This window comes from Lolium rigidum, chromosome 3 (genome assembly GCF_022539505.1).
Source record: "Lolium rigidum isolate FL_2022 chromosome 3, APGP_CSIRO_Lrig_0.1, whole genome shotgun sequence".
In the NCBI taxonomy this organism is placed as follows: Eukaryota; Viridiplantae; Streptophyta; class Magnoliopsida; order Poales; family Poaceae; genus Lolium; species Lolium rigidum.
Window position 1 is genome coordinate 376,010,676 of NC_061510.1, and position 16,789 is coordinate 376,027,464.

The 16,789-nt window shown below is 45.8% G+C and overlaps 2 protein-coding genes across 2 annotated transcripts; both read right to left on the minus strand.

Moving 5' to 3' along the window:
- Window positions 1-221: 221 nt before the first annotated feature.
- Window positions 222-888, minus strand: LOC124697487 (late embryogenesis abundant protein D-34-like). The gene is made up of 2 exons (XM_047230072.1): window positions 490-888; window positions 222-389 (listed from the first exon to the last, which is right to left on the minus strand). Exons 1-2 carry the CDS (start codon window positions 886-888, stop codon window positions 222-224), a joined length of 567 nt encoding a protein of 188 aa, XP_047086028.1.
- Window positions 889-15,717: 14,829 nt separating this feature from the next.
- LOC124697488 (late embryogenesis abundant protein D-34-like) lies at window positions 15,718-16,532 on the minus strand. Its single transcript, XM_047230073.1, has 2 exons — window positions 15,993-16,532; window positions 15,718-15,885 (listed from the first exon to the last, which is right to left on the minus strand). Exons 1-2 carry the CDS (start codon window positions 16,530-16,532, stop codon window positions 15,718-15,720), a joined length of 708 nt encoding a protein of 235 aa, XP_047086029.1.
- Window positions 16,533-16,789: the final 257 nt, after the last annotated feature.

Here is a 16,789-nt window from a genome sequence, read left to right on the forward strand (position 1 = left end):
TCGACTTGTGGTGCGATCAGTGCTGAGCTCATAAATCGGATGGATACTTTTGGATTTGATGGTGAATTAATAAGCCAATTGTCTGATGTCGTGCTATGAAATTTGCCAATGACCAAATCCAGTTATCACTCTTAATTTTCGGGTTCTCGATTCTTCCTCATGGACGATAGATACACACATACATGAGCACCGACTGATCGATCGTCCCGACATTCTGCTATTTACCACGATTCGTCCTGGTTGTGCCTCGCCGCCTCTGTAAGCGCCGCCCCCACGCCGTATGGCTTGGTCGCCTCACCGGGGGCACACGCCGCCTCTGCCTCCACCGCGGCCGCCGCGTCCTCCCTCGTCACCGCCTTGTCCGTCGGCAGCTTCGCCGTCGCGTTCCACTGAAACACCACACGAGACATGCATCCGTACGTGCAGTCAGAGATGTCAGGTGTTTAAGTCAAGTCACCATGCATGCGCGGAGGACGTGTATCGGTGTACCTTGAGGACATCGGCGATGGTGACCTTGTCCTCGTCGTGCCCGGCCGTGGCGTTGGACTCCGCCGCCTGCTCCGCCTGCTCGGCGACCCCGCCGGGGATGGTCGCTCCCGGGCCGACGACGCGCGCCTCCGCCGCTCGTATCGCCGCGGCGTCGGACCGCTCCACGGGGTGGTCGCCCACGGCCTGCGCCGCGGCCTCCAGCGCCTCGCCGATCTTCACCTTGGTGTCGTACTCTTCGTCCACGACGTCACCGCAGCCCACGTGGGCGAGCCGCTCGACGTTGAGCTCGTCGGCGTCCCTTGGGGTAACCGCCTCGGGGCCTTCGAACACCCGGGCATGGTTGCTGATCTTGGTCTGGGCGTAGGCTTGGCAGTCCACTCTGGGCTGGCCTTGCTCCATGGCTCAATCTGGCCCTTGTCACTCGGAGTCTTTCCCCTTCTAGGCGGAAGCTTCTCCCGTTGTTTCTGTGCGGCCGGCGATGGGAAGGGAGACGATATCCATCAGCGGCAGAGTTTATATCGTGGATGAAGTGGCCGGGAATGACACGTGGGGATACGTGTCAGCAGGAAATGTATTGCTGTCTTGTGACAGAGCATGCCGGAAGACACCTGGATCAAAGCACAGCGCACAGAGCCTCTCTAGTCTAAAATTGTAGGAATTTATTGCAATATTTTATATGTTGAGGGAGTCGTACGTGTTCTCGCTCTTAGGTGCATATGATCGTTTTATTTTAAAATTCATCTTTAATACATTCTAAGATGTTCAAATATTTTAAATGAACCTAAATTTACGTGTCATCGTCACATGCTACTTGTGTATAAAGTCTTTGCGTTAAAAATCAACTAGTTGTTTGAGTTGTTGTGTAAAAAAGATAAAATATGATGCTAAAAGTAAAGCTTTTTGTGATACATGTTTGTCTTTCTACATCGTTCACAAAAAAATAAACATTTTTTCGCGTAATTGTACGAACGCACATAGATCGTCGAGATGAACATAAGAAATTGTTTATTGAATTTTTTGACAATTAAAAATATGTTTTTTGGGTGGAGAGAACATATGCACCCAAAAGCCGAATTGAATTTCTGATATGTGAACTACATTGTTATCCTCCCCGAATTAAAATCTCAATGTGAAAATATTCATGGAAATAACACGGAATAATTAACGCAGAGTTGAACTTAAGACAATATATTGAAGGAAGCCAATACGGCTATACTGAAACACAGTGTATATGAGTAGGCTGAAATTATACCAAGAAACAATATAGAGTGGAATGGCAAGTTATCCATATGATTGCCTCTATGGATTGTTAAACCATGTGAGTTTGATTTTGAATTCAAACTTGGCGCACAACTCACACACACAACTCAGTAGATGATTGTTAACGATTGTAATTGGTTTGACAAGTTACGGAGTCATAGCTGAAAAATAGATGAAAATATTTTGAATTCGAAATCTATATATAGATTCTTATTCTATAGTCTCAATATGCATTGTGAGCGGCCCCATCAATAAAAGAGATGAATAGATGGTAGGCCAAATAGCTTCTAAACCTAGTTTTCTACATTGTATTTTCAATATGCTCAGCGTTTGAAGCTGATTGAGAAAGTGTGAAAATAGGACTATGTTGCATCCTTGCCGATCTAAAGTTAATAGTATCTTTGTTAAAAAAAAAGTTAATAGTATCATGTTCTATTTGCACATCACTATTTTCTAGGCCACACATTATCATATTTGTTGGATACGCAACATAATCTATGTACATAATTTATTTCGCATTTTTAAAAAACTTAGATGTGCTACATGTGATATGGGTGTGGGTGTAAGAGCATCTCCAGCCATGTCCCCGGGAAGGCCTTCAGGGCCTCTTTTTTTTTCATCCGGACGGACGAAAATGGCCCAGTCACGCCCCCAGCTTCTCGTTTTCGTTCGGATTTGGGCCTAAATCCGTCCGGACTCCCCAGGCCATCCTCGGTTTCCCGGGGTGCTGTCGGGGACTCCGGATGGAGCAAATTCCGCGCTCTGGCCCGCGTGTCAGTGAAGATTCCGTGCTCTAGCGCGCCCAAATTCTCCGGGATGGCTGGAAAATCGTTGCTTCCCATGCCAAAAATAGATCCAATCCGGACCAGTTTACATACGGATTGTGGCCCGGGTGCCTCCAACGGCTGGGGATGCTCTAACTAGCTGCAAACATTAATTTCCCACATTCAATGATCAAAGGGACCGGCGAGGATTAATAATGCCACATACGATGTGTAGGAAACCATTTTTGGGTAATATTTTGTAATGCCACATGTAGTAGTTTATACAAGGATAGTAACTTCACTTGGCGAAGTGCAGCCTGATAAAGATTTCTCTAACTCGGTCACAATCTGAGAAGTTGTTTGCCACGTGGGCGAAGTACAATGCATCATCCAAGGATGGAGAAGTGCAGCTGGTTCCTATGCCAGGCGACCATCTCTATTGTTCGCTGGCACTAGTGGAGGCACCTATGAAGGATGGTCGGGTTCATGAGATCGCTTTGGTGGTGCTTATGATACTCTAGGTCGGCACACCATACTACATGTAACACATGAAAAATGGGGCTGGTGGCAGAGGTGGTCGTGCGGTGGTGTCCGAGGTGGTGGAGAAGACGATAGTGATGGTGATGGTGGCAACCATGGTTGAGGAGGAGGTGGTGATGATCATGGTGGAGGAGGTGGGAAAGGCAAAATAAATGTAAAAGGCCTATTTATACTAACCATGTTTACTTATTTACAATGTTGTCCCCAAAACTTAACATGTTTTTATTTGATGCAACATTTATTACACTATTAAAATATATTTCCCATTTTATCTACTCTTTTTTAATACAAGGTCACTGTCAAAAATAGATTTTTTGCACATAAAAGGTCACCATGTCTTCCCAAAAGAATTGCTTAGATTTCTACCACGTAGGATGGTGCTTATTAATGCTAAGGATGCATGCAGCCATATGAAAACATGCATCACAAGCAACAAGATTAGTTATCCTGGACACGCTATATTAATATAGCGTGCATTGGTTTCCTCTAAAGTTAAAATTCGCTAACTTTGACTAAGTCTATTGGAAAAATTCTCTGGATCTACAATACCAAATGTATACTACAATACTAAAATATACTTCATGATAAATATGGTGGTATTTATTTGATATTCTAGATGTTGACATTTTTTATATAAACTCCATCAAAATTTATATGGTTTGACTTTCAAAAAAATCTAATAGACACTATATTTCAGCATAGAGGTATTAACTGAAAAAATGAGATAGGGGCCTTGTATGCAAAACTTGAGAAAGTAATAACATTACCTACATTATAAATCACACACTTTACTTATATGCAACTCAAACTCTTACATTTACAAATACAACAATATAAAAGTACAACAATATTGTTCAAATTGTTTTATTTCTAATCATATATTATGGCATATTTTGGCAAGTAAGTACCATATATATAGAACGAAATATAAAAAGGTGACAAAGTCCCATATTTCTACAAAGTATTTTATGTCACATGTATGTATTACAATATGTTTATGTTTTATGTTTGTGCATATCTTGTTACTACAATATCTTGATAGAAGATTCCACAAGCGTGCGAGTGGGATAAATATTCTAATAAAGGCTTGTACTGCAATTATCTAGTATCCATGATAGATTTTCATGTATATGAAAGTAAATTCATGTAAGCCAAAAAAAAAATCAAAAAAGTCATAAAAACATAATAGTCTTGGAAGTGGCACTACTTCTTCCTGGAGGACATCGTGGAAATACCATGCACACTGTACTATGCATGCCGGGAAAGCCATATATAGAACCTTTGGTTTGGGCAGCATCGTTGTGTCGATGGTGCTTCCTTTTTAGGGCATCTCCGACGCTACGACCCAAACGGACGTGTTGGGTCGTCCGTTTTCGGCCATTTGGGTGGCCGCGCGGACACGTGGACGGAGCTCCGCGTCCGCGTGTCCGTTTGGGTCGCGCGGTGCGTTCAACGCGGCAGATTTGGGTCGCGGCACCATATAGTTGCTATTTGCCTCTAAATTCACTAAAAAGCATAAAAAAACATAAAAAAATATAAATAAGTTTAAATGCTCAAGATTTATTACATAAGTTTATTGTCCACGTATTCAATGACAAAGTATTATTCAAATAAAATGTAAAAACGATACAAATGCTTTAGGCTTCGGGATTTCCTTCATCATTGTTGTTTGCAGCATTGTTGCCAACATGCTGCCACATGTGCTCGACCAAATCAGCTTGGAGCTGGTTGTGTACAACTAGATCCCGAATTTCATGGTGCACATGGAGGATATCCTGGAACGATGCCGGACCACCTTGAGGAGTAACCAACTCTCCCTGGTCATCTCACTCATTATCAAATAGTGAATCATCCCGCTCTATCTCAACAATCATGTTATGCATGATTACACAAGCGGTCATCACCTCCCACAGAGTTTGCACACTCCATGCCCTCGCAGGGTGTCTGACGATAACACAACGAACTTGGAGCATGCCAAACGCCCGCTCGACATCTTTCCGGGCTGCCTCTTGCTCTTTGGCAAACCTTGCCTCCTGCTCTGAGTTGGGTTTTCGGATTGTCTTCACGAGTGTATCCCAAGGTGGATAGATACCATCAGCAAGGTAGTACCCCTTGTTGTAGTGGTGGTCACTGATCTCAGAATCCACATCAGGGGACTGACTGTACGCTAGCCTATCAAACACCAGAGAGCGCTGCAGCACATTGATGTCATTGTGCGAGCTAGCCATTCCGAAGAATGAGTGCCAAACCCATTTGTCATGTGAAGCAACAACTTTAAGAATCATTGTGCACCCTTCAGAATGGCCGTTGTAAGCCCCCTACCAACCAAATGAGTAGTTCTTCCACTCCCAGTGCATGCAGTCTATGCTGCCAAGCATCCCAGGAAACCCCCTGGAAGCGTTGATTGACAACAGACGAGTTGTGTCCTCTGCATTAGGTTGCCGGAGATATTGTTCTCCGAACGAACCGATCACTGCTCTGCAGAATATGTACATCGGTTCCAAGCAGGTCGACTCACTCATGCGCGTGTACTCATCTATGAAATCACCGGCAACACCATATACGAGCATCCTAATCGCGGCTGTGCATTTCTGGTACAAAGAGAGGCCTTCCTTGCCAATTGCATCCACTTTCTCGCAGAAGTAGTCGTCGTAGGCCTTGACACCATCCATTATCCGGCGGAACAACGGTCTGGACATCCGAAAACGATGGCGAAACATGGCCGGCGTGAACAATGCCTTGGGTTGGAAGTAGTCGGTGAAGAGCTGGTCGTGGCCTGATACGTCTCCGACGTATCGATAATTTCTTATGTTCCATGCCATATTATTGATGATACCTACATGTTTTATGCACACTTTATGTCATATTCGTGCATTTTCTGGAACTAACCTATTAACAAGATGCCGAAGTGCCGATTGCTTCGTTTTCTCGCTGTTTTTGGTTTCAGAAATCCTAGTAACGAAATATTCTCGGAATCGGACGAAATCAAGACTCGGGGTCCTATTTTTCCCGGAGCCTTCCGGAACACCCGAGAGCCGCCGGAGGGAAGCCACGGGGCCCCACACCACACCCGGCGCGGCCGAGAGGGGGCCGCGCCGCCCTATGGTGTGGGCCCCCAGGCCCCTCCGAGGCTGCCCTTCCGCCTATTTAAAGCCTCCGTCGAGAAAACCCCGAGGCGAAAAACCACGATACGGAAAACCTTCCGAGCCGCCGCCATCGCGAAGCCAAGATCCGGGGGACAGGAGTCTCGTTCCGGCACCCTGCCGGAGCGGGGAAGTGCCCCCGGAAGGCTTCTCCATCGACACCGCTGCCATCTCCACCACCATCTTCATCACCGCTGCTGCTCCCATGAGGAGGGAGTAGTTCTCCATCGAGGCTCGGGGCCGTACCGGTAGCTATGTGGTTCATCTCTCTCCTATGTACTTCAATACAATAATCTCATGAGCTGCCTTACATGATTGAGATTCATATGATGATGCTTGTAATCTAGATGTCACTATGCTAGTCAAGTGAGTTTTACTTATGTGATCTCCGGAGACTCCTTGTCCCACGTGTGTAAAGGTGACAGTGTGTGCACCGTGTGGGTCTCTTAGGCTATATTTCACAGAATACTTGTTCACTGTTATGAATGGCATAGTGAAGTGCTTATTTATATCTCTTTATGATTGCAATGTGTTTTGTATCACAATTTATCTATGTGCTACTCTAGTGATGTTATTAAAGTAGTTTTATTCCTCCCGCACGGTGTAATGGTGACAGGTGTGTGCATCCGTGTTAGTACTTGGCGTATGCTATGATCATGATCTCTTGTAGATTGTGAAGTTAACTATTGCTATGATAGTATTGATGTGATCTATTCCTCCTACATAGTGTGAAGGTGACGAGTGTGCATGCTTGTGTTAGTACTTGGTTTAGTCGTGTTGATCTTTCATGCACTCTAAGGTTATTTAAATATGAACATTGAATTGTGGAGCTTGTTAACTCCGGCATTGAGGGTTCGTGTAATCCTACGCAATGTGTTCATCATCCAACAAGAGTGTAGAGTATGCATTTATCTATTCTGTTATGTGATCAAAGTTGAGAGTGTCCACTAGTGAAAGTCTATTCCCTAGGCCTTGTTCCTAAATACTGCTATCACTGCTTGTTTACTGTTTCACCGTGTTACTACTGCTGCGTTACTACTGCTTGTTTACTGTCCTGGGCAAAGCACTTTTCTGGTGCCGTTGCTACCACTTATTCATACCACCTGTATTTCACTATCTCTTCGCCGAACTAGTGCACCTATTAGGTGTGTTGGGGACACAAGAGACTTCTTGCTTTGTGGTTGCAGGGTTGCATGAGAGGGATATCTTTGACCTCTTCCTCCCCGAGATCGATAAACCTTGGGTGATCCACTTAAGGGAAACTTGCTTGCTGTTCTACAAACCTCTGCTCTTGGAGGCCCAACATGTCTACAAGAATAGAAGCTCCCGTAGACATCAAGCACTTTTCCGGCGCCGTTGCCGGGGAGGAAAGGTAAAAAGGCACTCATACTCCGGTTCCGTGTAACAGTACTTTTCCGGCGCCATTGTGTTTGTGCTCGAAGCTATTTCCTTTAGATCCTGCAATTGCATCTTTTTGTTTCTTGTTTACACTAGTTTGGCATAATGGACAACAATGAGCTTCTTATTCTATTTCCTGATTTAAAACATGGATTGTTTGATGCGAAAATTAAAAAACCTATGAAATCTTATTTGCATGCTCGGTAGTAATATTAGTATGAACGCTTTGAACACCATTGTTGATAATAATATAGAAAGTTCTAAGCTTGGGGAAGCTGGTTTTCATGATATTTTTAGTCCCCCAAGCATTGAGGAGAAAATTTTCTTTGATGATACTTTGCCTCCTATTTATGATGATTATAATGATAGTGGTCTTTTGGTGCCACCTACTATGGAGAGTAAATTTTGTTGTGATTATACTATGCCTCCTACACTTGATGAGAATAATAATGATAGCTACTTTGTTGAATTTGCTCCCACCACAACTAATAAAATTGATTGTGCCTATGTGGAGAGTAATAATTTTATGCATGAGACTCATGATAAGAATGCTTTATGTGATAGTTATATTGTTGAGTTTGCTCATGATGCTACTGAAAGTTATTATGAGAGAGGAAAATATGGTTGTAGAAATTTTCATGTTACTAAAATGCCTCTCTATGTGCTGAAATTTTTGAAGCTATACTTGTTTTATCTTCCTATGCTTGTTACTTTGCTCTTCATGAACTTGTTTATTTACAAGATTCCTATGCATAGGAAGCATGTTATACTTAAATATGTTTTGAATTTGCCTCTTGATGCTCTCTTTTGCTTCACATACTATCTTTTGCGAGTGCATCATTAAAACTGTTGAGCCCATCTTAATGGCTAAAAAGAAAGAACTTCTTGGAAAATAACCCATGTGTTTATTTTGCTACAGTACTTTGTTTTATATTTGTGTCTTGGAAGTTTTTTACTACTTTAGCAACCTCTCCTTATCTTAGTTTTGAGTTTTGTTGTGCCAAGTAAAGTCTTTGATAGTAAAGTAAGTACTAGATTTGGATTACTGCGCAGTTCCAGATTTCTTTGCTGTCACGAATCTGGGTCTACCTCCCTGTAGGTAGCTCAGAAAATTAAGCCAATTTACGTGCATGATCCTCAGATATGTGCGCAACTTTCATTCAATTTGGGAATTTTCATTTGAGCAAGTCTGGTGGCCTAATAAAATCCATCTTTACGGACTGTTCTGTTTTGACAGATTCTGCCTTTTATTTCGCATTGCCTCTTTTGCTATGTTGGATGAATTTCTTTGATCCATTAATGTCCAGTAGCCTTATGCAATGTCCAGAAGTGTTAAGAATGATTGTGTCACCTCTGAACATGTTAATTTTTATTGTGCACTAACCCTCTAATGAGTTGTTTCGAGTTTGGTGTGGAGGAAGTTTTCAAGGATCAAGAGAGGAGTATGATGCAATATGATCAAGGAGAGTGAAAGCTCTAAGCTTGGGGATGCCCCGGTGGTTCACCCCTGCATATTCTAAGAAGACTCAAGCGTCTAAGCTTGGGGATGCCCAAGGCATCCCCTTCTTCATCGACAACATTATCAGGTTCCTCCCCTGAAACTATATTTTTATTCCGTCAAATCTTATGCACTTTGCTTGGAGCGTCGGTTTGTTTTTGTTTTTGTTTTGTTTGAATAAAATGGATCCTAGCATTCAATTTGTGGGAGAGAGACACGCTCCGCTGTAGCATATGGACAAGTATGTCCTTAGGCTCTACTCATAGTATTCATGGCGAAGTTTCTTCTTCGTTAAATTGTTATATGGTTGGAATTGGAAAATACTACATGTAGTAATTCTAAAATGTCTTGGATAATTTGATACTTGGCAATTGTTGTGCTCATGTTTAAGCTCTTGCATCATATACTTTGCACCTATTAATGAAGAAATACTTATAGCTTGCTAATTTGGTTTGCATATTTGGTTTCTCTAGAGTCTAGATAACATCTAGTATTGAGTTTTGAACAACAAGCTAGGAAGACGGTGTAGAGTCTTATAATGTTTACAATATGTCTTTTATGTGAGTTTTGCTGCACCGTTCATCCTTGTGTTTGTTTCAAATAACCTTGCTAGCCTAAACCTTGTATCGAGAGGGAATACTTCTCATGCATCCAAAATCCTTGAGCCAACCACTATGCCATTTGTGTCCACCATACCTACCTACTACATGGTATTTATCCGCCATTCCAAAGTAAATTTCTTGAGTGCTACCTTTAAAATTCCACCATTCACCTTTGCAATATATAGCTCATGGGACAAATAGCTTAAAAACTATTCTTGTATTGAATATGTACTTATGCACTTTATCTCTTATTAAGTTGCTTGTTGTGCGATAACCATGTTTCTGGGGACGCCATCAACTATTCTTTGTTGGATATCATGTGAGTTGCTATGCATGTCCGTCTTGTCTGAAGTAAGAGAGATCTACCACCTTAATGGTTGGAGCATGCATGTTGTTAGAGAAGAACATTGGGCCGCTAACTAAAGCCATGAATCATGGTGAAAGTTTCAGTTTTGGACATATATCCTCAATCTCATATGAGAATAATAATTGTTGTTACATGCTTATGCATTTAAGAGGAGTCCATTATCTGTTGTCCATGTTGTCCCGGTATGGATGTCTAAGTTGAGAATAATCAAAAGCGAGAAATCCAAAATGCGAGCTTTCTCCTTAGACCTTTGTACAGGCGGCATGGAGGTACCCCATTGTGACACTTGGTTAAAACATGTGCATTGCAAAGATCCGGTAGTCCAAGCTAATTAGGACAAGGTGCGGGCACTATTAGTATACTATGCATGAGACTTGCAACTTGTAAAATATAATTTACATAACTCATATGCTTTATTACTACCGTTGACAAAATTGTTTCATGTTTTCAAAATAAAAGCTCTAGCACAAATATAGCAATCGATGCTTTCCTCTTTGAAGGACCATTCTTTTTACTTTTATGTTGAGTCAGTTCACCTATCTCTCTCCACCTCAAGAAGCAAACACTTGTGTGAACTATGCATTGATTCTTACATACTTGTATATTGTACTTGTTATATTACTCTATGTTGACAATTATCCATGAGATATACATGTTACAAGTTGAAAGCAACCGCTGAAACTTAAATCTTCCTTTGTGTTGCTTCAATACCTTTACTTTGATTTATTGCTTTATGAGTTAACTCTTATGCAAGACTTATTGATGCTTGTCTTGAAGTACTATTCATGAAAAGTCTTTGCTTTATGATTCACTTGTTTACTCATGACATTACCATTGTTTTGATCGCTGCATCCACTACATATGTTTACAAATAGTATGATCAAGGTTATGATGGCATGTCACTTCAGAAGTTATCTTTGTTATCGTTTTACCTGCTCGGGACGAGCAGAACTAAGCTTGGGGATGCCTGATACGTCTCCGGCGTATCGATAATTTCTTATGTTCCATGCCATATTATTGATGATACCTACATGTTTTATGCACACTTTATGTCATATTCGTGCATTTTCTGGAACTAACCTATTAACAAGATGCCGAAGTGCCGATTCGTTGTTTTACGCTGTTTTTGGTTTCAGAAATCCTAGTAACGAAATATTCTCGGAATCGGACGAAATCAAGACCCAGGGTCCTATTTTACCCGGAGCCTTCCGGAACACCCGAGAGCCGCCGGAGGGAAGCCACGGGGCCCCACACCACACCCTGGCGCGGCCGGAGGGGGCCGCGCCGCCCTATGGTGTGGGCCCCCAGAGCCCCCTCCGAGGCTGCCCTTCCGCCTATTTAAAGCCTCCGTCGAGAAAACCCCGAGGCGAAAAACCACGATACGGAAAACCTTCCGGAGCCGCCGCCATCGCGAAGCCAAGATCCGGGGGACGGAGTCTCCGTTCCGGCACCCTGCCGGAGCGGGGAAGTGCCCCGGAAGGCTTCTCCATCGACACCGCTGCCATCTCCACCGCCATCTTCATCACCGCTGCTGCTCCCATGAGGAGGGAGTAGTTCTCCATCGAGGCTCGGGGCTGTACCGGTAGCTATGTGGTTCATCTCTCTCCTATGTACTTCAATACAATAATCTCATGAGCTGCCTTACATGATTGAGATTCATATGATGATGCTTGTAATCTAGATGTCACTATGCTAGTCAAGTGAGTTTTACTTATGTGATCTCCGGAGACTCCTTGTCCCACGTGTGTAAAGGTGACGAGTGTGTGCACCGTGTGGGTCTCTTAGGCTATATTTCACAGAATACTTGTTCACTTGTTATGAATGGCATAGTGAAGTGCTTATTTATATCTCTTTATGATTGCAATGTGTTTTGTATCACAATTTATCTATGTGCTACTCTAGTGATGTTATTAAAGTAGTTTTATTCCTCCTGCACGGTGTAATGGTGACAGTGTGTGCATCCGTGTTAGTACTTGGCGTATGCTATGATCATGATCTCTTGTAGATTGTGAAGTTAACTATTGCTATGATAGTATTGATGTGATCTATTCCTCCTACATAGTGTGAAGGTGACGAGTGTGCATGCTGTGTTAGTACTTGGTTTAGTCGTGTTGATCTTTCATGCACTCTAAGGTTATTTAAATATGAACATTGAATTGTGGAGCTTGTTAACTCCGGCATTGAGGGTTCGTGTAATCCTACGCAATGTGTTCATCATCCAACAAGAGTGTAGAGTATGCATTTATCTATTCTGTTATGTGATCAAAGTTGAGAGTGTCCACTAGTGAAAGTCTATTCCCTAGGCCTTGTTCCTAAATATCTGCTATCGCTGCTTGTTTACATGTTTCTATGCGTTACTACTTGCTGCGTTACTACTGCTGCGTTACTACTGCTTGTTTACTGTCCTGGGCAAAGCACTTTTCACGGTGCCGTTGCTACTACTTATTCATACCACCTGTATTTCACTATCTCTTCGCCGAATTAGTGCACCTATTAGGTGTGTTGGGGACACAAGAGACTTCTTGCTTTGTGGTTGCCGGGTTGCATGAGAGGGATATCTTTGACCTCTTCCTCCCTGAGATCGATAAACCTTGGGTGATCCACTTAAGGGAAACTTGCTGCTGTTCTACAAACCTCTGCTCTTGGAGGCCCAACACTGTCTACAAGAATAGAAGCTCCCGTAGACATCATGGCCGCGTTCTCTTTTGCGCTCCAAGGCGGCCGCGCGCCCCGGCAAGGACCCACGGTACACGGGGATCTGCTAGACATTGTGCTCGTGGATGATCAGCGTAGCCTCCGTGAAAAAGTCGTCGTCGGACTCCTCGTCGGACGACGTGTCGATGAAGTTCTTGAAGAAGTAGTCGTCGTCGTTGTCCACCATGATCTACAGATGAAAATGGGACAAATTTTAGAGCGCCCATTTCATCGAACACCTCGCAGGCGGAGGCCAGCCAATGCGTCTGTAGGGACCTGCAGGTAATGACCGTCCCGGCCGACTTGCGGTCTAGAAAGATGGCGCACGAGAGCTCACCTCTGGCGGCAACGGCGATGCTGCTGACGGCGGGAGGTCTCGCGACGGTGAGAGGACAACAGCGTCGGCGACGGCGTCCTCCGACTCTTCTACGACGCGGCGAAACCAGCGCGGGGCCGCGACCTATGCTTCCGCACCGCTTGCCGGGGTCTCGAGGACGGTGGCCGCCGTCGACACCGCTCCCAAATCGCCGGTCCTTGGGTGGCGGCGGAGCGGTGGGAGATGTGTGCGAGGGCGCTGTGTTTTGGGACACAAACATGCGGGCCAGGGGCGGACAAGGGGAGGACGCGAGCGGGCAGCGATAGGAGTCCGCGGCCACGCAAACTCGGCCCAGATTTGGGCCGGCTTTGGGTCGTCCCGGATGCTGCGCCCATCCATTTTTGGGATGGGTCCGCCCGTTGGGCCGCGTTTTTATCCGGTTGAATCCATCTAGACGCTCGGGCGCGAGATGGGTCGCCGCGTTGGAGATGCCCTTAAAGGTGCTGATGTGTCTGCCACAAGTAAGATGATTTGGCTCCCTGGCACGTGGGATCATTAGATATGGATCCAACATATCGGCGACTCAATTGCAGGGTGACTTAAGTATGTATACATTCTCTAGGTAGGATAGATGTAAACCTTTATCCTTATCTGTATCGCATTCGACTTATGACGCATGCCATATCCATCACTTTATACCAACCTAAATTATGGTGAAAAGCTCTCTCATGTCATCAACCCGACTGAGAGAGCAACCGGAGGACGATGAACCCGCGGGGGTTGCACGAGCAGAGGCCGCTCGCGCCAGCAGGGTCCCGGCCTGCATCACTAGTGACACGGCCCTCGCCTTCGTCCTCGGTGGCACGTACGGGCGGGTCCGTGTTCCACTTCCTGAAGGCCCTGCGGGGGCCGCCTCGTCGGTGGCGCGCGCGCAGGCCGTCCGCGCGAACACATCTCGCCTCACCGGGTCATGGACATGCATGTTTTTCGCCTTTTTGGCTCGCGGGAAGGATGACCCGTGGAACCGCATCGTCGCCTTCGCCTGAATGTGAGGCCTACACCATAGGCGCAAGGGGCTCAAAGGCGCTGCCGGATTCGCTTTTGTCAGCGCCGTTTTCTGGGGCCTCGTCGAGGTTTCGCTGATCGGTGTGGATGTCGTGAGCACCGTTCCGCACCAGAAAAATCGGCTACCGGCTGCTTTCTGCTATCATTATTGTTTGTGGAGTGGTGCGATCGGTGCTGAGCTCAAAAATCGGATGGATACTTTTGGAAATGATGGTGAATAAGGGGTTCGGCTCCTCTACAGTTACGTTCAAACACAGTTTTTCCCCACACACGTGGGCGTCACCATCTTATCCAATGGTCACGGAAGCTTCAAGATTCGTGCATCCATATTTTGCATCCACATCCTAGACATAGTACATCTTCCCACCTCTATAGAAACCAACATGTACACGGTCCATTTTGTCTACCTTCCGTGACTTTCTCCTCCTTATCCTCTCATGCGCGGACGTCTCCTCTCCTGCACCTCCTTCACTCTTCCTCTGTTTGCCGGTCGATGGTCGTGACTGGGGAGAAACCCGGCCTATGCAGGCCGACTCAACGGAGCTAACCTTTAAGCTTGCCTCCTTGCTGATCCGTAGCCACCCCCAGATGTTTTGTTTCACGGGATTCTTCTTAGATCTTCTTTTTAGTTGTTCCTCCATCCATGGCCGCCGCGCTTGAGCTCGACAATTGGACGAGCATGCCTCGTCACGTCCTCCGTACGCCTCCGTGTGGATCCTCGTCGCCCCCATCCAGCCTAATGACGAGCTCTGGATGCAAAATATGGATTTTATTTTGGACTTCTTTTTTGTTTGGATTCGAATCCGGTTGGATGTGAGATGTTCCTGTGAAGTTTTGATTTTTGTTTGGACTTCTATTTTTCGGTTTCGAATCCTCAAAGCCTGATTCATTGTAGAAACAGTGCATGTTCCATAAAGAAATCTCTGTTTTTTTCCTCCATATCTGGAACATGTTCTTGTAGAATCTGTAAGTGACCATCCCATATATTTATGAATGTCAATTCGTTCTGATTTGGAATATTTTGGTTGTACGTATGCCAGGCACGATAGAATTGAGCTTCTAATACTAGAATCTTACATATTCAGATAGAACAAAACGGTGACCTACACAGCTTGATAAGAAACCAATAAAACTGAGGGTCTGTTTTGCAAAATAGTCTCACCAATTTTGAAACAAAACTGAGCTAGTGGAGGCCCCTGCTAAGCCCGTGACACCCACGTGTATGTAGTGTGGGATTTTCGGTTACGTTCTTACTGTATAGGTGCTGTAGCTCTAAAATCTGCCGTACGTTTCTAATCCAAAGGATATCCTTCATCTCTCGATTCTGTAATTAGTTGAAGGAAAACACCTCCGACGGCAGAGGCGATGGCGATCCTCGAGCTTCTCGGTGCAGTTGGGTCGGTTTTCTGCACCCGCGCATGTGCAGCTTGCATAAAAGCCAATTTGTCTGATGTCGTGCTATCAAAATTGCCAAGGACGAAATTCAGTTCTCGATTCTTTCCGATGAACGCTAGATATACGTACATGAGCACCATCAGTGTTCAGTAGACTGATCTATCGTCCCAACATCTTGCTACATATTTACCACGATTCCTCCTCGTTGTGCTTCGCCGCCTCTGTAAGCGCCGCTCCCACCCCGTACGGCTTGGTGGCCTCACCGGGAGCACCCGCCGCCTCCGCCTCCACCGCGGCCGCCGCGTCCTCCCTCGTCACCGCCTTGTCCGTCGGCAGCTTCGCCGTCGCGTTCCACTGAAGAAACACCAATCAGACATGCCATGCATCCACGCAGTCAGAGATGTGCAAGTCAAGTCACCAGGCGCATAGTACATGTTTGCGCGGAGGACGCATGTCCGTACCCTGAGGACGTCTCCGATGGTGACCTTGTCCTCGCCGTGCGTGGCCGTGGCGTTCGAACGCGCCGCCGCCTCCGCCTGCTGGGCGACTCCGCCAGGGATGGCCGCTCCCGGCCCGATGGCGCGCGCCTCCGCCGCTCGTATCGCGGCCGCGTCGGACCGCTCCACGGGGTGGTCGCCCACGGCCTGCGCCGCCGCCTCCAGCGCCTCCGCGATCTTCACCTTGGTGTCGTACTCTTCGTCGACGACGTCACGGCAGCCCCCGTGCGCGAGCCGCTCGTCGGCGTCTCTCGTGGGGACGGGCTCAGCGGCATCGAGCACTCGGCCTTCGTTTCCGGTGTTGGTCAGAGCGTAGGTTTCGCAGACTGAGCGGGATTGGGCTTGCGCCATGGCTCCGGCCCTCGACGACGGCTGCTGCTTAGGGCCGCCATTCTCTTCCGTGCTACCGCTTCCCATTTCGTGTGCCTGACGATGGGTGTTGGCTGGGTTTGGGGAGCACACTAACGGCAGAGTTTCTATAGCATGGCCGCGCTCGGGCGGCATGGCAGCCTGCTTGAAGCGACGTGGAAGGGAATGATACGTGTCACCAGGGAATGTACTGTCGTTTTGTGACAGAGCATGCCTGACGACACCTGGGCCGAACTACGGTGGGTGCAAAGTGGTATATCGGTGTATCACTTGGTTTGTCCATAGATTTTTTCCCCTAGACTTTCAGCCAATTTTGGCCCGTAGGAACTAGGCAATCTTCAAATTACTTCAGACCCCTCTATCCCTTCAAGCCTTTATCGACAAACAAATTA